The sequence below is a fragment of the Scyliorhinus torazame genome, chromosome 15 (assembly GCF_047496885.1).
Source record: "Scyliorhinus torazame isolate Kashiwa2021f chromosome 15, sScyTor2.1, whole genome shotgun sequence".
Classification (NCBI taxonomy): Eukaryota; Metazoa; Chordata; class Chondrichthyes; order Carcharhiniformes; family Scyliorhinidae; genus Scyliorhinus; species Scyliorhinus torazame.
The window spans coordinates 5,691,300-5,714,358 of record NC_092721.1 but is presented as its reverse complement, the minus strand read 5'-3'; the positions used below and the strand labels follow the sequence as shown (position 1 = coordinate 5,714,358).

The 23,059-nt window shown below is 51.8% G+C and overlaps 1 protein-coding gene across 2 annotated transcripts in view; it reads left to right on the top strand.

Moving 5' to 3' along the window:
• Positions 1–22,210, top strand: part of naxd (NAD(P)HX dehydratase) — a 37,792-nt gene extending 15,582 nt beyond the window's left edge. For both annotated transcript variants that reach the window (XM_072476008.1, XM_072476009.1), the window contains exons 4-10: positions 1,525–1,613; positions 5,728–5,836; positions 8,258–8,308; positions 11,887–11,991; positions 16,504–16,624; positions 19,996–20,116; positions 21,672–22,210. In XM_072476008.1, the coding sequence (XP_072332109.1) occupies positions 1,525–1,613; positions 5,728–5,836; positions 8,258–8,308; positions 11,887–11,991; positions 16,504–16,624; positions 19,996–20,116; positions 21,672–21,822 (747 nt within the window). In that variant the 3' untranslated portion in view covers positions 21,823–22,210. The remainder of the gene's footprint in view (positions 1–1,524; positions 1,614–5,727; positions 5,837–8,257; positions 8,309–11,886; positions 11,992–16,503; positions 16,625–19,995; positions 20,117–21,671) is intronic.
• The last annotated feature ends 849 nt before the right edge of the window (positions 22,211–23,059 follow it).

Here is a 23,059-nt window from a genome sequence, read left to right as displayed (position 1 = left end):
TCGCTGAAGGGAAATCACGCTTGACAAATCTGGAATTTTTTGAGGATGTGACCAGTAGAGTGGACAAGGGTGAACCAGTAGATGTTGTGTATCTGGATTTTCAAAAGGCTTTTGACAAGGTCCCACACAAGAGATTAGTGAGGAAAATTAAAGCTCATGGTATTGGGGGTAATGTATTGACGGGGATAGAGAGCTGGTTGGCAGACAGGAAGCAGAGAATGGGAATAAACGGGTCCTTTTCAGAGCGGCAGGCAGTGACTAGTGGGGTACTGCAGGGTTCAGTGCTGGGGGCTCAGCTCTTCACAATATACATTAATGATTTGGACGAAGGAATCGCAATATCTCCAAATGTGCAGACGACACTAAGCCGGGTCGCAGTGTGTGCTGTGAGGGGGATGCAGAGAGGCTGCAGGGTGACTTGGACAGGCCGGCTGAGTGGGCAAACACTTGGCAAATGCAATATAATGTGGTAAATATGAGGTTATCCACTTTGGTGGCAAATCAGGGAGGCAGATTATTATCTGAATGGTGGCAGTTTAGGAAAAGGGGAAGTGCACCGAGACCTGGGTGTGATGGTGGAACAGTCGCTGAAGGTTGGCGTGCGGGTACAGCAGGCGGTGAGGAAAGCTAATGACACGCTGGCCTTCATAGCGAGAGGATTTGAGTATAGGAGTAGGGATGTCTTGCTGCAGTTATACAGGGCCTTGGTGAGGCCACACCTTGCGTATTGTGGCAGTTTTGGTCTCCTAGTTTGAGGAAGGACATTCTTGCTGTTGAGGGTGTCCAGCGAAGGTTCACCAGACTAATTCCCGGGGTAGCAGCACTGACATACGAAGAAAGACTGGATGGACTGGGCTTGTACTGACTGGAGTTTAGATGAATGAGAGGGGATCTCATCGAAACATCTAAAACCCTGATGGGACTGGACAGGCTGGATGCGGGAGGAATGTTCCCGATGTTGGGGACGTCCAGAACTAGGGGTCACAGCCGAAGAATAAGGGGTCAGCCATTCAGGACTGAGATGGGGAAGAACTTCTTCTCTCAGAGTTGTGAACTTGTGGAATTCTCTCCCACAGAAAGCTGTTGGGGTCAGTTCGTTGGATATATTCAACAGGGAGCTGGACGTGGTCCTTGCGGCTAAAACGATCAAGGGATATGGAGAGAGAGCGGGAGTGGGATACTGAATTTGCATGATCAGCCATGCTCATAGTGAATGGTGATACAGGCTCGAAGGGCTGAATGATCTCATATTTTCTATGTTTCTGTGTAAAAACTCAACTGCTTGACTGAGCGGTCAGGAATTGGAAACCGCCAGTGAAGCCGGTTTGAATGTGCGCCGATTCCAAACCCCCACCATCGGGTTGGCTCCAGTGCCCTTGGGAAGTAACGATGGGAGTGAATGCAGGCTGGCCAGTGTAAACCGCACCCGTTTGGATTGTATGTTACAGGATACGGTAGACGTGGATGTGAGACAGATGCAGAGGTGTGTGTGAAGTATGTTTAATCTGTCTCTTGCCTCTTCAGGGTGCTGACCTTTCCCACGTGTTCTGCACTAAAGATGCCGCACCGGTTATTAAATCCTACAGCCCGAATATCATTGTCCATCCTGTCCTGTAAGTTCACTTTTTGTCCTTTACAACAAGCTGTACAAAGCTCCTCGAGTCTGTCACAGATCACAGGTAACCTTGTTACAGTCCAGCTAGGGACCATTAACGTTTCAATAAAAATCCAAACATTCAGCAAATAACCAGGGGAAATACACAAGATTTCTCAATTAAAATAAATTCTACATCCAAAAATAATGAACAAATTAAGCGGTATTAGCACTACAGTTTATTGGTCCTTCCATTCGGATTTGGTGAAGTGAATCTCCAATTTCTTTACTGTCCTCACAACCCCACGTTGTACAGCTCCAGCAGCGCCTCCCTGTCACTCCTGTGCAGTGACTTAAAACATCAGAAAACATCCTTGGTTTCCAACAGCAGCCAAGCTAACAACCTCCAGAACTCCGTTTGCAACAAGGTTAACTTCTTGAGAAGAAAATTGCAGATTTCCTCCCTCAGAATCCGTCAAAACAAATCTATGCCAACTTTGTCTTGTACTGAATACCAACTCCCAATCACGGGCTGCGTCATCGGCGAGAGATGCAGCATTTACTTACTCCAGCTGTGGGTCTGGGTTTCATCTCTTGACTTCCAAGGAGCTACAGCAGATCCAGGGCGGACGTTGTCCCTTTGCTGCTGTTTCTGCCCGAACTGAATTCACAGTAATGAACCTTAGACAAAGAATCTCACCAAGCTCCACCCATCTCCATGGCAATGTGACACACGGGGGGGGGGGGGGGGGGGGGGGGGGGGGGGGAAATGCAAATGACCTAACCCGAACTGAAATAACCAGCTTACCATTGCCAGTTTCTAAACCAGGTGACCCATTTTCTGTAATTGAAACGTTAAGTCCTGGCGCTGAAAGTGATACTCTCAACATATGAATTCTGAACGGGATTGTCACAATAATATAATCACGGTGTTTAAAGTGATGAATAGACCGAAGCAAACTTTCCAGTCATTGTTGGGTGAAGAATGATGGACCACTGAGGAGATTTAGGACAGGGGTCGGGACAAAGGACGGCGCACACACAGGGAATTGGGAGGTTACGGTCGATTCGGAAACCTTGCCAAAGGTGGGATTAAATCAGAGAGGATGTTGAAAGATTTGGGAAATTGGTTGAGAATGGTGCTTATTTGCTCTTGCTGACATGGACTGGCCTGTTTCTGGGGCTGGGACACAGTTGTGGATGTGGGGCAGGGGGAACTGAGTATTGTGTCGTTTGCTGAGTGGCTGCTGGTTTACCCCTCCTGCAAGGAGATTTCTTCCCCAGCAAGACTCAGACCAGGAATCCACATTTGGCAAATGATGGTTTCAAACTAGTGACAAGCTGGGTAAAGTGGATTGCTGAAGGGGCTGGCCGGGAGGGAGGGGCTGGCCGGGAGGGAGGGGCTGAGGGACTGGCCGGGAGGGAGGTGCTGGCCGGGAGGGAGGGGTCGAGGGGCTGGCCGGGAGGGAGGGGCTGGCCGGGAGGGAGGGGCTGAGGGACTGGCCGGGAGGGAGGGGCTGGCCGGGAGGGAGGGGCTGAGGGACTGGCCGGGAGGGAGGGGCTGGCCGGGAGGGAGGGGCTGGCCGGGAGGGAGGGGTCGAGGGGCTGGCCGGGAGGGAGGGGCTGGCCGGGAGGGAGGGGCTGGCCGGGAGGGAGGGGCTGGCCGGGAGGGAGGGGCTGGCCGGGAGGGAGGGGCTGAGGGGCTGGCCGGGAGGGAGGGGCTGGCCGGGAGGGAGGGGCTGGCCGGGAGGGAGGGGCTGGCCGGGAGGGAGGGGCTGAGGGGCTGGCCGGGAGGGAGGGGCTGAGGGGCTGGCCGGGAGGGAGGGGCTGGCCGGGAGGGAGGGGCTGGCCGGGAGGGAGGGGCTGAGGGACTGGCCGGGAGGGAGGGGCTGAGGGACTGGCCGGGAGGGAGGGGCTGGCCGGGAGGGAGGGCCTGAGGGGCTGGCCGGGAGGGAGGGGCTGGCCGGGAGGGAGGGGCTGGCCGGGAGGGAGGGGCTGAGGGACTGGCCGGGAGGGAGGGGCTGAAGGGACTGGCCGGGAGGGAGGGGCTGAGGGACTGGCCGGGAGGGAGGGGCTGGCCGGGAGGGAGGGGCTGGCCGGGAGGGAGGGGCTGGCCGGGAGGGAGGGGCTGAGGGACTGGCCGGGAGGGAGGGACTGGCCGGGAGGGAGGGGCTGAGGGGCTGGCCGGGAGGGAGGGGCTGGCCGGGAGGGAGGGGCTGGCCGGGAGGGAGGGGCTGAGGGACTGGCCGGGAGGGAGGGGCTGAAGGGACTGGCCGGGAGGGAGGGGCTGAGGGACTGGCCGGGAGGGAGGGGCTGGCCGGGAGGGAGGGACTGGCCGGGAGGGAGGGGCTGGCCGGGAGGGAGGGGCTGAGGGACTGGCCGGGAGGGAGGGACTGGCCGGGAGGGAGGGGCTGAGGGACTGGCCGGGAGGGAGGGGCTGAGGGGGAGGGAGGGGCTGAGGGGCTGGCCGGGAGGGAGGGGCTGAGGGACTGGCCGGGAGGGAGGGGCTGAGGGGCTGGCCGGGAGGGAGGGGCTGAGGGGCTGGCCGGGAGGGAGGGGCTGAGGGACTGGCCGGGAGGGAGGGGCTGAGGGACTGGCCGGGAGGGAGGGGTTGATGGGGAGGGAGGGGTTGAGGGGCTGATGGGGAGGGAGGGGTTGAGGGGCTGGCCGGGAGGGAGGGGCTGAGGGACTGGCCGGGAGGGAGGGGCTGAGGGGCTGGCCGGGAGGGAGGGGCTGAGGGGCTGGCCGGGAGGGAGGGACTGAGGGACTGGCCGGGAGGGAGGGGCTGAGGGACTGGCCGGGAGGGAGGGGTTGAGGGACTGGCCGGGAGGGAGGGGCTGAGGGACTGGCCGGGAGGGAGGGGCTGAGGGGCTGGCCGGGAGGGAGGGGTTGAGGGACTGGCCGGGAGGGAGGGGCTGAGGGGCTGGCCGGGAGGGAGGGGTTGAGGGGCTGGCCGGGAGGGAGGGGTTGAGGGACTGGCCGGGAGGGAGGGGCTGAGGGGCTGGCCGGGAGGGAGGGGTTGAGGGACTGGCCGGGAGGGAGGGGTTGAGGGACTGGCCGGGAGGGAGGGGTCGAGGGGCTGGCCGGGAGGGAGGGGCTGAGGGGCTGGCCGGGAGGGAGGGGTCGAGGGGCTGGCCGGGAGGGGGGGGGTTGAGGGACTGGCCGGGAGGGAGGGGCTGAGGGACTGGCCGGGAGGGGGGGGGTTGAGGGACTGGCCGGGAGGGAGGGGCTGAGGGACTGGCCGGGAGGGAGGGGTTGATGGGGAGGGAGGGGTTGAGGGACTGATGGGGAGGGAGGGGCTGAGGGACTGATGGGGAGGGAGGGGCTGAAGGGACTGGCCGGGAGGGAGGGGTTGAGGGACTGGCCGGGAGGGAGGGGCTGAGGGGCTGATGGGGAGGGAGGGGTTGAGGGGCTGGCCGGGAGGGAGGGGTTGAGGGGCTGATGGGGAGGGAGGGGTTGAGGGACTGGCCGGGAGGGAGGGGTTGAGGGACTGGCCGGGAGGGAGGGGTTGAGGGGCTGATGGGGATGGAGGGGTTGAGGGGCTGGCCGGGAGGGAGGGGTTGAGGGGCTGATGGGGAGGGAGGGGTTGAGGGGCTGGCCGGGAGGGAGGGGTTGAGCGGCTGGCTGGGAGGGAGGGGTTGAGGGGCTGGCCGGGAGGGAGGGGTTGAGGGACTGGCCGGGAGGGAGGGGTTGATGGGGAGGGAGGGGTTGAGGGGCTGATGGGGAGGGAGGGGTTGAGGGACTGGCCGGGAGGGAGGGGTTGAGGGACTGGCCGGGAGGGAGGGGTTGATGGGGAGGGAGGGGTTGAGGGGCTGATGGGGAGGGAGGGGTTGAGGGACTGGCCGGGAGGGAGGGGTTGTGGGACTGGCCGGGAGGGAGGGGTTGTGGGACTGGCCGGGAGGGAGGGGTTGTGGGACTGGCCGGGAGGGAGGGGTTGAGGGACTGGCCAGGAGGGAGGGGTTGTGGGACTGGCCGGGAGGGAGGGGTTGAGGGACTGGCCGGGAGGGAGGGGTTGGCCTACATCAATACAAATCAGTTTAACCGTGAGCCGGTCTGGAGTATGCGAGTATTGAATACAGTCCGAGTGCAGCGTTGTGTTAACGCGATGACCTGTTTGGAAATGTTTTTTTCAGAGAGAGTTCCAATTGTGTGGACGAAATACAGAAATGGTTCCCTGCTCTGCACACACTGGTTATTGGGCCCGGCCTAGGAAGAGATGAGAAAGTCTTACAGAATGCCAAGGTGAGGATTCCGATCTGTATCACCCAGCCTGGACTGAGGCAGTTTCGCTGCTTGGAATCGGGCAGTCAGTGTGCAGTTGGCACACGTCTTGAAATGAAAAATGAAATGAAAATCGCTTATTGTCACAAGTAGGCTTCAAATGAAGTTACTGTGAAAAGCCCCTAGTCACCACATTCCGGCGCCTGTTCGGGGAGGCTGGTACGGGAATTGAACCGTGCTGCTGGCCTGCCTTGGTCTGCTTTCAAAGCCAGTGATTTAGCCCTGTGCTAAACCTCATGGTCTTTCACCATTGGGGGCAAAGACACGGGTGAGGGAGCTGGGCAGAGGGTGGCAATGGGAGGAGAGAGGTTGGGGATGGAGAGAGAGGCTTGAATTCGGGGCAGGGGGTGGTTGGGCAAGGTTGGTGTGGGCATGGGAAAGGGGATGGGTGGGTGTGGGGGGAGAAGATAGGGGCACTGGGGCAGGGGGTGGATGATGAAGGGGAGGGGGGTAATTAAGGAGGGGCAAGGGGTGGGTGACTAGTGTGGGAGAGCACTGCCTGTCGAAGGTCTCAGTAAGTGTGGGTCACCCTAAGGCAGACAGTTCCACAGCCTAACAGGAGGTCACTCGAGGGCTGGCTGTAAGTTTCAAGTTTGGATTAACTTGTCTGAGTGGTTGTCTGAGTGGAGCTGAGAGAGGCCAGAATCCGAGCCCCACGCTCAGACAATGCAGACAATATCCATTCCTGTCCCCATAGTGCTCCCAACATTCCTCCCCGGCTGCTCCGACATCCCACAGGACCAGGAGGATGGCAGCACGGTAGCACAATGGTTAGCACTGTTGCTTCACAGCGCCAGGGTCCCAGGTTCGATTCCGGCTTGGGTCACTGTCTGTGCGGAGTCTGCACGTCCTCCCCGTGTCTGCGTGGGTTTCCTCCGGGTGCTCCGGTTTCCCCCCACAAATCCCGAAAGACGTGATGTTAGGTGAATTGGACATTCTGAATTCTCCCTCTGTGTACCCGAACAGGCGCCGGAATGTGGTGACTAGGGGCTTTTCACAGTAACTTCATTGCAGTGTTAATGGAAGCCTACTTGTGACCCTAATAAAGATTATTATTATGCCATTCAGCCCCTCCAGCCTGTCCCACCATTACAATCAATCCTGGCTGCCCTGTATCTGAATGACCCAGCTTAGATTTTTGTTGGGTGAGGGAGGTGGAACTTTCAATCTCCGTTTTGAAATAGTCAATTTACAATAGAATACAAGCCTAGTCTATGAGACATAATTGAACCATTTTAGCCCCAGTATCATTGCAGTGATTGTGTCCCACACCCGCTCTGAGACCAACATGTCTTTGCGGAGGTGCAGTGCCCAGAATGCAGCATCCAACTCGGGTCTGACTGCAGCTTTCTTTTAAATTCATTCACGGGCTGTGGGCATTACTGGCTAGGCCAGCATTTGTCTCCCATCTCTAACTGCCCTTGAGAAGGGTCTAACCGCTGCAGTCTGTGTGGTGTAGGTGCACCCACTGTGCTGTTAGGGAGAGAGTTCCAGGATGTTGCCCCAGCGACAGTGAAGGAATGGTGTTATATTTCCAAGTCGGGGTGGTGAGTGATTTGGAGGGGAACCTCCAGGTGGTGGGGTTCCCAGGTATCTGCTGCTCTTGTCCTTCTAGATGGTAACGGTCGTGGGTTTGGAAGGTACTCCCTAAGGAACTTTGGTGAGTTCCTGCAGTGCATCTTGTCGATGGTACACACAGCTGCCACTGTGTGTCGGTAGTGGAGGGTTTGAATGTTTGTGGAAGGGGGAGCAATCAAGCGGGGCTGCTTTGTCCTGGATGGTGTTGAGCTTCTTGAGTGTTGTTGGAGCTGCGCTCATCCAGGCAAGTGGAGAGTATTCCATTATTCTCCAGACTTGTGCCTTGTAGATGGTGGACAGGCTTTGGGGGGTCAGGAGGTGAGTTACTCGCTGTAGGATTCCCAGCCTCTGATCTGCCCTGGTGGCCATAGTATTAATGTGGCTGAGTCCAGCTCAGTTTCTGATCAATGGTAACCCCCAGGATGTTGATAGTGGGGGATTCAGTGATGATAATGCTATTGAATGTCATGGGGCGAGGGTTTGATGCTCTCTTACTGGAGATAATCATTGCCGGGCACTTGTGTGGCGCGAATGAACTTGCCACCTGTCTCCCAAGCCTGGATATTGCCCAGGTCTTGTTGCATTTGGACATGGACTGCTTCAACAAAACCTGGACATTAACCATGCTTGGGCTGACAAATGGCGAGTAGCATTGGAGATTTCCGTGCAGTCTGAATGAGCAGCGAGACTGACCTGCCTGTTCCTGGGCTGCACATTCTGTAATGTGGTTAGCCTGTTAAATCCCCGGCGATGGGCGATTCCGTTCTCCTTTTGTTGACTGAAAGCGAATTTCTTTCACAACAGGTTATAATGGAGAAGTGTCAGCAGCGAGGAATACCCATTGTAATCGATGCTGTAAGTAACTCATTCACACACATCTCACTCTGTTCTGAGCTCTGGGGTCACACCTCGCTCCCATTTTGTTAAGTGTGGAACCAGGTGCTGTTGAACCCTGAATTGGGATTTCGATAGCACCCTCCATGATTCGACAACACCAAAAAACACTTTCCAGCCAATAAACTGCATTTGAAGTGTGGCCGTTGTTTGAATACGGAAAACAGGGCAGCCCGTTTGAACATAGAACATAGAACATAGAAAATACAGCACAGAACAGGCCCTTCGGCCCACGATGTTGTGCCGAACCTTTGTCCTAGATTAATCATAGATTATCATTGAATTTACAGTGCAGAAGGAGGCCATTCGGCCCTTTGAGTCTGCACCAGCTCTTGAAAAGAGCACCCTACCCAAACTCAACACCTTCACCCAACACCAAGGGCAATTTGGACATTAAGGGCAATTTATCATTGGCCAATTCACCTAACCCGCACATCTTTGGACTGTGGGAGGAAACCGGAGCACCCGGAGGAAACCCACGCAGACACGGGGAGGACGTGCAGACTCCGCACAGACAATGACCCAATCCGGAATCGAACCTGGGACCCTGGAGCTGTGAAGCAATTGTGCTATGCACAATGCTACCGTGCTGCCCTTAAGAACAAATAAATCTACACTATATCATTTTACCGTAATCCATGTACCTATCCAATAGCTGCTTGAAGGTCCCTAATGTTTCCGACTCAACTACTTCTACAGGCAGTGCATTCCATGCCCCCACTACTCTCTGGGTAAAGAACCTACCTCTGATATCCCTCCTATATCTTCCACCTTTCACCTTAAATTTATGTCCCCTTGTAATGGTGTGTTTCACCCGGGGAAAAAGTCTCTGACTGTCTACTCTATCTATTCCCCTGATCATCTTATAAACCTCTATCAAGTCGCCCCTCATCCTTCTCCGCTCTAATGAGAAAAGGCCTAGCACCCTCAACCTTTCCTCGTAAGACCTACTCTCCATTCCAGGCAACATCCTGGTAAATCTTCTTTGCACCTTTTCCAGAGCTTCCACATCCTTCCTAAAATGAGGCGACCAGAACTGTACACAGTACTCCAAATGTGGCCTTACCAAAGTTTTGTACAGCTGCATCATCACCTCACGGCTCTTAAATTCAATCCCTCTGTTAATGAACGCGAGCACACCATAGGCCTTCTTCACAGCTCTATCCACTTGAGTGGCAACTTTCAAAGATGTATGAACATAGACCCCAAGATCTCTCTGCTCCTCCACATTGCCAAGAACTCTACCGTTAACCCTGTATTCCGCATTCATATTTGTCCTTCCAAAATGGACAACCTCACACTTTTCAGGGTTAAGCTCCATCTGCCACTTCTCAGCCCAGCTCTGCATCCTATCTATGTCTCTTTGCAGCCGACAACAGCCCTCCTTACTATCCACAACTCCACCAATCTTTGTATCGTCTGCAAATTTACTGACCCACCCTTCAACTCCCTCATCCAAGTCATTAATGAAAATCACAAACAGCAGAGGACCCAGAACTGATCCCTGCGGTACGCCACTGGTAACTGGGATCCAGGCTGAATATTTGCCATCCACCACCACTCTCTGACTTCTATCGGTTAGCCAGTTTGTTATCCAACTGGCCAAATTTCCCACTATCCCATGCCTCCTTACTTTCTGCATAAGCCTACCATGAGGAACTTTATCAAATGCCTTACTAAAATCCATGTACACTACATCCACTGCTTTACCTTCATCCACATGCTTGGTCACCTCCTCAAAGAATTCAATAATATTTGTTAGGCAAGACCTACCCCTCACAAATCCGTGCTGACTATCCCTAATCAAGCAGTGTCTTTCCAGATGCTCAGAAATCCTATCCTTCAGTACCCTTTCCATTACTTTGCCTACCACCGAAGTAAGACTAACTGGCCTGTAATTCCCAGGGTTATCCCTAGTTCCTTTTTTGAACAGGGGCACGACATTCGCCACTCTCCAATCCCCTGGTACCACCCCTGTTGACAGTGAGGATGAAAAGATAATTGCCAACGGCTCTGCAATTTCATCTCTTGCTTCCCATAGAATCCTTGGATATATCCCGTCAGGCCCGGGGGACTTGTCTATCCTCAAGTTTTTCAAAATGCCCAACACATCTTCCTTCCTAACAAGTATTTCCTCGAGCTTACCAATCTGTTTCACACTGTCCTCTCCAACAATATCGCCCCTCTCATTTGTAAATACAGAAGAAAAGTACTCATTCAAGACCTCTCCTATCTCTTCAGACTCAATACACAATCTCCCGCTACTGTCCTTGATTGGACCTACCCTCGCTCTAGTCATTCTCATATTTCTCACATATGTGTAAAAGGCCTTGGGGTTTTCCTTGATCCTACTCGCCAAAGATTGTTCATGCCCTCTCTTAGCTCTCCTAATCCCTTTCTTCAGTTCCCTCCTGGCTATCTTGTATCCCTCCAATGCCCTGTCTGAACCTTGTTTCCTCAGCCTTACATAAGTCACCTTTTTCCTCTTAACAAGACATTCAACCTCTCTTGTCAACCATGGTTCCCTCACTCGACCATCTCTTCCCTGCCTGACAGGGACATACATATCAAGGACACATAGCACCTGTTCCTTGAACAAGTTCCACATTTCACTTGTGTCCTTCCCTGCCAGCCTATGTTCCCAACTTATGCACTTCAATTCTTGTCTGACAACATCGTATTTACCCTTCCCCCAATTGTAAACCTTGCCCTGTTGCACGTACCTATCCCTCTCCATTACTAAAGTGAAAGTCACAGAATTGTGGTCACTATCTCCAAAATGCTCCCCCACTAACAAATCTATCACTTGCCCTGGTTCATTACCAAGTACTAAATCCAATATTGCCCCTCCTCTGGTCGGATAATCTACATACTGTGTTAGAAAAGCTTCCTGGACACACTGCACAAACACCACCCCATCCAAACTATTTGATCTAAAGAGTTTCCACTCAATATTTGGACTCCAAAGATTGCATAAAACAGCAACGTGACCTATTACTTGATGAATGAATGTTAACCAGAACACCAGGGAAAACACTGGTAAAATTCCTGAAATAATATCAAGTCAGTGCAGCACTCGCTCAGTACTGACCCTCTGACAGTGCGGCACTCCCTCAGTACTGACCCTCTGACAGTGCGGCACTCCCTCAGTACTGACCCTCTGACAGTGCAGCACTCGCTCAGTACTGACCCTCTGACAGTGCGGCACTCCCTCAGTACTGACCCTCTGACAGTGCGGCACTCCCTCAGTACTGTCCCTCTGACAGTGCAGCACTCCCTCAATACTGACCCTCTGACAGTGCGGCACTCCCTCAGACAAACTGTAAATGTTATCTTGATTTTGGGGACCTGATGTTATGAAAAGCAAAGAATCTAATCGTTGACTGAAATAATTCTGTCTCGGAGCATAGTTTGGATGTGTAGAAGGTTTTAGATTTTTTTATGGTTCTGAAGCTCGGAAGTGATTAATTGTTGCACCCTCTTCTCTCCCGTACTCTGAGTATCAGAACCCTGACCGTTTGTATCTTTTCCTTTCTCAGGATGGATTATGGGTGCTTGTCCAAGAACCCTGCCTGATCCAGGGATATAGCAAAGCTATCCTTACGCCAAATGTCGTTGAATTTGCCAGACTCTACAAAGCTGTGGTGAGTGCTGGAGCAGGTGAATCAGCGGGAATTTTTCACCAGCTCCGTGGGAACCTGTTAGACATTCAACTGTTGGTGGATTAAATAATGCAGGTCAATGACATCTTGAATCCTGTTGCTTTAATGACATTAGCTCTGGGCCGGTCGACTGGATTGCTCAGCTCAGATGTGACTCCTGCAAGGTTGCTAGGTGTTACCGTGTCCCTTTGAGAAACTGTTACTGGTGATGGGAAGGTTGATAAGCAGAGGGACACAGATATACGTTAATTGCCAAAAGAGCCAGGGAGGAAATTAGGATTTTAAAAAATTGATGAAGCAATTTGTGTGTGGAATGCACTGTCTGAAAGGATGCTGGACACAGATTCAATAATAACTTTAATAAGATTGTGAGAAATAGGAGCAGGAGTGGGCCATTCGGCCCCTCGAGCCTCCTCCACCATCCAATAAGATCATGTTTTTGTTTTAAATTTGTTCACGGGATGTGGGCCTTGCCGGCTGTCCATTTATTGCCCATCCCTAATTACCCTTGAGGGGGGAGTTAAGAGTCAACCACATTGCTGTGGGTTGGAGTCACCTGTAGGCCAGACCAGGTAAGGACGGCAGATTTCCTTCCCGAAAGGACATTAGTGACCCAGATGGTTTTTTACAACAATCGACAAGGGTTTCATGGTCATCGTTAGACTTTTAATTTCAGATTTTCATTGAATTCAAATTTCGCTGACTGCAATGGGGGGATTCGAACCTGAGTCCCGGAGCGTTACTCTGGGACCCCCACTGCTCCGGGTCTTTATCTTTCTTCAGTATTAGGAATATGGACACCTGCGATAATGTAGGGGGAGCTCCCCCTTTTCCCTCGCCTCATTGTGTACCCTCACCAGCAGGGTGCCCCCCCCCCCCCCCCCCCCACCACCAAACTTCTTGTAAAATTCTACAGGAAACTCACCCGGTCCCGGGGCCTCCCCTGCCTGAATCGTCCCCATGCCCTCCATCACCTCCAAGTCCAATGGGGGACACAGCCCCTCCACCATCCTCCTCCACCTTGAGGAACTCCAACCCATCCAGGAACCGCCGCATTCCCTCCCCACCCGCCGGGGGCTCCGATTCCTACAGCCTCCTGTAGATCTCAAATATCCCATTCACCCCCACCGTGACAAGTACCACTCTTCCCCCTCCCGTCCTTCACCCTTCCAATCTCCCTTGCTGCTTCCTGAGTGGGTGGGCCAGCATCCTACTTGCCTACTCCCGTACTCATACACTGCCCCTCTGGCCCTCCGCAACTGCCCCACTGCCTTGTGGACACCAACCCAAACTCCACCTGGAGCTTCTGCCTCTCCTTCAATAACCCTGCCTCCGGGGGCTTCGAGTACCTCCTATGTACCTGCAGAATCCCGCCCACCAACCTTGCCACCTCTGCTCGTTCTTTTTCTCTGTGCGCCCGGATCAATATGAACTCCCCCCTAACCACTGCCTTGAGCGCCTCCCAGAATGTGGCGGCTGAGACCTAACCCATATCGTTGAGTTCCACATACCCCCGGATGACTGCCCTCACCCACTTGCACACTAACCTCATCCGCTAGCAACCCTACATCCAGTCTCCAATGTGCACCCCCCCCCCCCACAGCCTACTTGCAAGTCCACCCAGTGCGGTGCATGGTCTGAAACCTTGATCGCCGAATACCCCGAGTCAACGATCCCCGCCGGCAGCGTAATTAATTTTAACAACAAGGAAAATCATTTATTAAAGATGGAAAACTTGGATTATGATAGAATATTCCTTTACTCCACCCCTTACTTTAACAACTACACACTGATTTTAAGATTAACACAGATTAAAAAGTACATTTTAAACTACAATGGTCTCATTAACACAAAGTCCCTTTGAACACACAGATTGGCTGTGGTCAAATACATACACTCCGCTCTGAACCCAAGTTAGCGTTTGTGGATTTCTCCTCCGAATCCCCCCCAGATGCTTTTCGTTAGGGAGTCTCCAAACTCCACTCCCAAAAACATGCTTTAAAATCTTCTCTCATAATACTTTCCCGTAGCGGTTTGCATTCTGAAATCTAGTCCAGGTTTTGCAAAGGAAATTTTAAACAGAGCTTCCACTCCACTTTTAACAGTGAATCCAATCCAGGATTTCACACCAACCCCTTTAGGATTTGTGTTGATGGCTGTACAAGCAGCTTGCAATTTGTTTAATACTCTATTCCCAGACTGTATTAAAATGACATCGGGGCGGCATGGTGGCGCAGTGGTTAGCACCCCACGGCACCGAGGACCTGAGTTTGATCCTGGCCCTGGGGCACAGTCCGTTGGAGTTTGCACATTCTCCCTGTGTCTGCATGGGTCTCAACCCTACAACCCAAAGATGTTCAGGGTAAGTGGATTGGCCCTTAATTGGAAAAAAAAGAATAGGGTACTCTTTTAAAAAAAAAAAAAAAAAAAAATGCCATCAAACTTTTCATCTACCTCTGAAGTCTGCTGTCCCACTTGAAATCTGATTACTGCAATTATCTCTTTAACTCAGAACACTTTGTTTACTCTTCCTTGAATTCTTCTGTTAAATACCCTGATCTCTGTTCTTAGAACTCCAGTCGTCTTAAACATTCTTACTGACCCAATTCCCTGATAATTTGGATTTTATCTGGTTTCTTGGGAAGCATGCATCTTTGAAACTCCCTTATCTTGGCCACCTTCTCCTGGCAGAGTTGCGAGATGGTCAATTCCCACTGTCCTGTACCCAACTGCAATAGGACGGCACGGTAGCACAGTGGTTAGCACTGTTGTTTCACAGCTCCAGGGTCCCATGTTCGATTCCCGGCTTGGGTCATTGTCTGTGCGGAATCTGCACGTTCTCCCCGTGTCTGCGTGGGTTTCCTCCGGGTGCTCCGGTTTCCTCCCACAAGTCCCGAAAGACGTGTTGTTTGGTGAATTGGACATTCTGAATTCTCCCTCTGTGTACCCGAACAGGCGCCGGAATGTGGCGACGAGGGGATTTTCACAGCAACCTCATTGTAGTGTTACTGTAAGCCTACTTGTGACAATCAAGATTATTATTATATACCCAACTGAAACTTAAAACTAAAACTTTTTACCTTACAGGTCTCCAATTGCTGAGCAAACGTCACGTATCACTGCTGGCATATTTATTCTTTTCGTCGTCATCCTCTCCAAGCACAATAGAATCACAGTTGCAACTTAACAAACCCCCACACATACAAACACCTTCGTACCATTCCATTACAGAAATATTAAATTAAACACATAAAACTGCCTTATTTCTAATGTTCACCAGTCCCAATAAACATCCCTTAAAACTACCTTTGTTTTCCAAACACAAGTATATCCCTCTTGGAGTATGGACACCAAAACTGTACACAGTGGTCCAGGTGTGGTCTCACTAATACCACTTATAGCTGTAACAAGACTTTCCTGCATTTATACTCTAACCACCTTGGCAATAAAAGGTTGAATTTCATTGACCTTCCTAATTACCTGCTGCACCTGCATGCAGATCTTTTGTGATTCATGTACCAGGACACCCATATCCCTCTGCACTGCAGCATTCTGCAATCTCTCGCCATTAACCAGGACACCCAGATCCCTCTGTACTGCAGCATTCTGCAATCTCTCTCCATGTACCAGGACACCCAGATCCCTCTGTACTGCAGCATTCTGCAATCTCTCTCCATGTACCAGGACACCCAGATCCCTCTGTACTGCAGCATTCTGCAATCTCTCTCCATGTACCAGGTCACCCAGATCCCTTTGTACTGCAGCATTCTGCAATCTCTCTCCATGTACCAGGACACCCAGATCCCTCTGCACTGCAGCATTCTGCAATCTCTCTCCATGTGCCAGGACACCCAGATCCCTCTGCACTGCAGCATTCTGCAATCTCTCTCCATTAACCAGGACACCCAGATCCCTCTGCACTGCAGCATTCTGCAATCTCTCTCCATGTGCCAGGACACCCAGATCCCTCTGTACTGCAGCATTCTGCAATCTCTCTCCATGTGCCAGGACACCCAGATCCCTCTGTACTGCAGCATTCTGCAATCTCTCTCCATGTGCCAGGTCACCCAGATCCCTCTGCACTGCAGCATTCTGCAATCTCTCTCCATGCACCAGGACACCCCGATCCCTCTGCACTGCAGCATTCTGCAGGCTTTCTCCATTTCGATAATTTGCTGCTTTTCGAATCCTCCTGTCAATGATGACAAACTCTCATTTTTCCACAAACTGGTAACTCACGTTTCTGCCACTCGCCTTGCTTATCTATCTCCCTTTGCAGACTTCCAAAAAGGCAATTGACTAAATATTTGAAAAGGTACGTTTGCAGGACTATAGGAAAAGAGCAGGGGAATAGGAATAATTGGAAAGGTCTTTCAAAAGAGCTGTCTCAGACACAATGGGCCAATTCTGTGCTGTAATATTCTGCTATGATTTTCACACTCTTTGTTCTAACCATTCGGGTAGATTAGAAGTCACATGGATTCTCTGTCTTAGCTCAAGGACCCTTTGGATGAATGTGATCACCAAGGCAACTTGCTTCAACTGAGCCAAGCTCTGGGGAATGTGACTATTGTCCAGAAGGGGCAGAAAGATCTAATTTCCGATGGAACCACAGGTGAGCTTTACTAATGTAAACTTTGTCACTTAAATCCTTCCATCCTTCTGGCTAGCTGAGTGGCTCCAGGCTGACTGTGCAGGAACCCCCACAACCTTCCCAGAGGTCTGCTCTCCTCTACTTGTTGCCTGTTGCTCATTCCCAATGTCCATCGCTGCACCATTGGTGACCATGTCTTCAGCTGCCAGGCCCCTCGGCTCAGAAATCCCTCCCTCAACCTCTCCGCCTCTCTCTTACTTTTAAGACACTTCTTAAAAAGCCAACGTCTTTGACCAACCTATCGTAATATCACCTCGTGGCTCCGTGTCAGATTGTGTTCATCGCTCCTGTAAGGCAGCTTGGGACATTTTAAATTCACAGGTTGCTGTGGAAGCGACAGTGAGTTGTTGCAAAATCTTCAATATTAACAAGAGATGCATTAATGTGGATGAGTTTTAACAACCCTGGACACCAAACCAATTGGAAAGTGACAGGAAACTATCGGCTTTACTTTATTAATTTTAAATTGCTGAGATCCTAATAATCCCGTTTTTAATTGTATAAAGGACGTTGTCTCACAGTTCCTAGCTCTGACCTGTTAAATAGTAAGTAGTGCATTGAGGACCCGCCCACTGATATATTAAAATTATTCAATACAGGATTGGGAATTGGCACCAAGTGGGGGGGTGTTTGCTGGACTGACCAGTGGCTCCTGAACGCTGTATCTCCCCGACTCACACAAACTGTAGCCAATAACCCAGAAAGTAAAACAAGCAGCAAGAACACTTGTCGCATGCTTCACTGTTTAGTGACAGTATTGAGGTGACATGATTAATGATGCTGTCTATTATTCCTTACTTACTTCACAAATAAGATGTAACTTAGGATCGTCACCGGACCACATATGTCAGGACAGGGAGAACACACCTCCATTCCTATAGCACCTTTGATAATCTTGCAACATGCCAAAGTGTTCCACAACTGATGCAGTCCTGTTGCGGTATATTCACTACAGCACTCACTCAGTACTGAGCCTCTGACAGTGCAGCACTCCCTCAGTACTGACCCTCTGACAGTGCAGCACTCCCTCAGTACTGACGCTCTAACAGTGCGGCACTCCCTCAGTACTGACCCTCTGACAGTGCAGCACTCCCTCAGTACTGATCCTCTGACAGTGCAGCACTTCCTCAGTACTGACCCTCAGACAGTGCAGCACTCCCTCAGTACTGATTCTCTGACAGTGCAGCACTCCCTCAGTACTGACGCTCTAACAGTGCGGCACTCCCTCAGTACTGACCCTCTGACAGTGCAGCACTCCCTCAGTACTGATCCTCTGACAGTGCAGCACTCCCTCAGTACTGATTCTCTGACAGTGCAGCACTCCCTCAGTACTGATTCTCTGACAGTGCAGCACTCCCTCAGTACTGACCCTCTGACAGTGCAGCACTCCCCCAGTACTGACCCTCTGACAGTGCGGCACTCCCTCAGTACTGACCCTCTGACAGTGCAGCACTCCCTCAGTACTGACGCTCTAACAGTGCGGCACTCCCTCAGTACTGACCCTCTGACAGTGCAGCACTCCCTCAGTACTGATCCTCTGACAGTGCAGCACTCCCTCAGTACTGATTCTCTGACAGTGCAGCACTCCCTCAGTACTGATTCTCTGACAGTGCAGCACTCCCTCAGTACTGACCCTCTGACAGTGCAGCACTCCCCCAGTACTGACCCTCTGACAGTGCGGCACTCCCTCAGTACTGACCCTCTGACAGTGCAGCACTCCCTCAGTACTGACCCTCTGACGGTGCGGCACTCCCCCAGTACTGACCCTCTGACACTGCGGCACTCCCTCAGTACTGACCCTGTGACAGTGCAGCACTTCCTCAGTACTGACCCTCTGACAGTGCGGCACTCCCTCAGTACTGACCCTGTGACAGTGCAGCACTTCCTCAGTACTGACCCTCTGACAGTGCGGCACTCCCTCAGTACTGACCCTCTGACAGTGCAGCACTCCCTCAGTACTGACCCTCTGTCAGTGCGGCACTCCCTCAGTACTGACCCTGTGACAGTGCAGCACTTCCTCAGTACTGACCCTCTGACAGTGCGGCACTCCCTTAGTACTGACCCTGTGACAGTGCGGCACTCCCTCAGTACTGACCCTCTGACAGTGCGGCACTCCCTCAGTACTGACCCTCTGACAGTGCAGCACTCCCTCAGTACTGACCCTCTGACAGTGCGGCACTCCCTCAGTACTGACCCTCTGACAGTGCAGAACTCCCTCAGTACTGACCCTCTGACAGTGCAGCACTCCCTCAGTACTGACCCTCTGACAGTGCGGCACTCCCTCAGTACTGACCCTCTGACAGTGCGGCACTCCCTCAGTACTGACCCTCTGACAGTGCAGAACTCCCTCAGTACTGACCCTCTGACAGTGCAGAACTCCCTCAGTACTGACCCTCTGACAGTGCAGCACTCCCTCAGTACTGACCCTCTGACAGTGCAGAACTCCCTCAGTACGGACCCTCTGACAGTGCGGCACTCCCTCAGTACTGACCCTCTGACAGTGCGGCACTCCCTCAGTACTGACCCTCTGACAGTGCAGCACTCCCTCAGTACTGACCCTCTGACAGTGCAGCACTCCCTCAGTACTGACCCTGTGACAGCGCAGCACTCCCTCAGTACTGACCCTCTGACAGTGCAGAACTCCCTCAGTACTGACCCTCTGACAGTGCGGCACTCCCTCAGTACTGACCCTCTGACAGTGCGGCACTCCCTCAGTACTGACCCTCTGACAGTGCGGCACTCCCTCAGTACTGACCCTCTGACAGTGCGGCACTCCCTCAGTACTGACCCTCTGACAGTGCGGCACTCCCTCAGTACTGACCCTCTGACAGTGCAGCACTCCCTCAGTACTGACCCTCTGACAGTGCGGCGCTCCCTCAGGTTTGCACTGAACGCGTTAGCTTAGATTTTGTGCCCAACCCTGTGGAGTGTGACAGAAATCCACATTGCTCTCTGTATTTGGGGGCACAAATAGAAGAGATGGGGGGAGGGGGGAGGGGGGAGTGTGGATGTGAATAGTCACAGGGGGCATTTGCACGGAAAATGTGAGATGTGATATGATTAAATGATTGTGCATTTCTGACCAGTGTGGAAAACAAATTGATGGTTCCGCATTGTGGGATTTATATTCATCACTAGGTTTTGGATTGTCCAATGTGATATTTGAATGTTTCAAACACTGATAATCATGTCATCATCCACTGGTACAGGAACCTAATGATTAAACCGATTTATTAACCTTTCTCCTTTGTAAAATACCTTCGTAAACGGCTCATTTAACAGGCATCTCTCGATAATGTTTGCTGACTGAGTACCTGTTTCTCTGTGTTTAGTGCTGGTTTGCTCACAGCAAGGCAGTGGTCGGAGGTGTGGGGGTCAGGGAGACCTGCTCTCTGGATCACTGGGGGTCCTGACCCACTGGGCGTTCGCCGCTGGAGAGGAGAAAACAGATGGGTGAGATTGGCCATTGGTCTGTCTCAGATCGGTGGAAATGCTTTGATGATTGTATTATTTCTGATGCTAAGCAGCCTGTACCTTCACACACAGGAGTAGCCCTTGTCTGGAATGGTGCGAGCACTCCCGCCTCTTGTGCTTTGGGTTCAGACCCCACTCCAGACAGTAGCAGAGATCAGGGAGAGGAGAGACTGGAGTTTCAGTGCCCAGCAGGGTGGAGTGCTGTATCTCTCACCCAGTGGAATACTCCAGTTTAGTGTCTCGTCCTATCACCTCCCCCACATACACATTATGAAGGATAGTGGAGCGTAAGACTAACCCCCTATTGCCTGGTACCAATGTTACACTGGAGGTGGTGTTCATGTTGCAACCAGTCAGACTCCTGTCAGCTTCAATGTTACCAAAGGAAATTAAGAACAATATCCTGAGGGCAGCACAGTGGCTAGCACTGCTGCCTACGGCGCTGTGGACCTGGGTTCGACCTGAGTGTGGAGTTTGCACATCCTCCCCGTGTCTGCGTGGGTCTCACCCCCACAAACCAAAGATGTGCAGGTTAGGTGGATTGGCCACGCTAAATTGTCCCTTAATTGGAAAAAAATACCTGAGGAAGGAGCAGCGCTCCGAAAGCTAGTGACATTGAAACAAACCTGTTGGACTTTAACCTGGTGTTGTAAGACTTCGTACTGGAAAAAAATAATAATTGGGTACTCTAAATTTAAAAAAAAAAGAACAATATCCTGGTTTAACAGGATGATTATTTAACAAATCCCTCCCTCCAGAATGTGGATATGTCTGGTCAAGATCCAGAACCATGTGCCCTGGGCAGAAGAGACTTTTAAATTTCATTTCTCCTGCTTCGACATCCCCAGCCTCTGCACCAGCTCTCAGCTAAAACTCTGCAATGAGGCTTCTCTATTCCCCTCGCTGCCTGTGAGGCCAGCCTGGTGAACGAGCTGCTGTCCCCCCCCCTTGTCCTGTCCGTGTCTTGGCTTGACACCTACTGCCCCTCTGGCTGAAATGGAGAGGTTGTGTGTTAAAGTGAGAGAATGAAGGCATTATCTCTCACTCTCGGGACAGTGCTCCGCTGCATTGATATATGGAGTGAATCAAGGACGCAAAACTCTAACCAGAAGTGTTTTCGAGAGACAGGTCTTTACTGATTTGTGTTGAGGGGAAGATTTAACAGACTTGCTCAAAATTATAAAAGGATTTGATAAAGAGAAACTTTTCACTGGCAGGCGGACCAGTAACCAATAATTAAGATAATGGTTTACAAAAAGCCGAGTGGGTGATGAGGATGTGTTGTACACAGGGAGTTGAGATGGGGAAGGTGCTGCCCGAGAGGCTGGTGGAAGCAGATTCAGGAAACTTTCAAAAGGGAATTGGAAAACATTTGAAAAGGAGGAATTTTCCGAGGCGTGCGGAGGGAGCAGTGGCGTGTGACTAATTTGGATCATTCTTTGGGCGGAATGAAGCTGAGATGTACGAGTGTAAGATGTGGGTCTCCCTGAGCCTTTCACACAGGAGCTCATGTCACTCTTCATTCGCCTTCCAGATTAAACCCCACTCTTGTTGCTGCGTTCGGAGCCTGTGCCTTGACGAGACAGTGCAACCACCAGGCTTTCCAGAAGTATCAGCGCTCAATGACGACCTCGGACATGATTGCGGAGATTAGTACAGCTTTTAACAAACTCTTTGATAGCTAAAGGGATGAATAGGCGGTTGAAGGGACAGGTGTAATGAATGCTATACTGACGCGCCAGAGTTTGTGGTTAGTCCTGGCTGTTTGCAGGCAGCTCACATAAAGTAACTTGGTAAAGTTTCGATGATGTGTTTCAAAAATGTATAATCCCGGCAGCCAGCTAAAGAAATGGACCCAGCAGTGCCGAGGGGCTGAATTCCCGTCTCCGGAAGAAACACATCAGAATAATGGAAATGTAATGTGGGACAGGGCAGCAAGTCCAGTATTCCAAAGCTCAATGTTACCATGCTTCAGCCTTTCTGTTGGATGAGTTGATATGTTGATTGATGTTAATTTCACTTCCTGATCTAAATAAAAACATTACAACATTCTATTAAACACATTTTTCAATACTGGTGTCTACATCTCCTTGTTTTACTCGCGGAGTATACAAATTTGAGAGCAATTTGTCTTTGCCTATAACTCGCTGATCAATGTAGTGATTGGTTGAGATATGATAAGATTTAAGATTGTTGCTGGGTCACCTGTACATGAGCCCAGTGTGCGAATCGGGGGTTACGAGGCATGTTTAGTTAAACGGACCGCTGAGTGTGAGCTGTGGTTCAGTGGGTAGTTTTTTAGTTTTAATAATCTTTATTGTCACAAGTAGGCTTGCATTAACACTGTAATGAAGTTACTGTGAAAAGCCCCTAGTCGCCACATTCCAGCGCCTGTTCGGGTACACAGAGGGAGAATTCAGAATGTCCAATTCACCTAACAAGCACGTCTTTCGGGACTTGTGGGAGGAAACCGGAGCACCCGGAGGAAACCCACGCAGACACGGGGAGAACGTGCAGACTCCGCACAGACAGTGACCCAAGCCGGGAATCGACCTGGGACCCTGGAGCTGTGAAGCGACAGTGCTAACCACTGCTACCGTGCTGCCCTGCCTCTAAAGCAGAAGATTTTGGGTTCAAACCTCACTCCAGAGAGTTGATCCCATAATCCAGAACCGAGGGAGCTGTGCTGTTGGAGGGCCTGTACAGAGTGAGTGGAGGGGGTGTACCGAGGGAGCGTTGCAACTTTGGAGGGACCGTACCGAGGGAGCGTCCCAGCTTTGAAAGGCCTGTACTGAGGGAAATCTGCATCTTTGGCTGCCATTGGACGTTCCATTCTGTCCTGATCCTGGATTTTGAACCAACACACAGAAGTAGACCACTCGGCCCATTGCGCATGTGCTAGTTTTTTTGAAAACTGTCTAA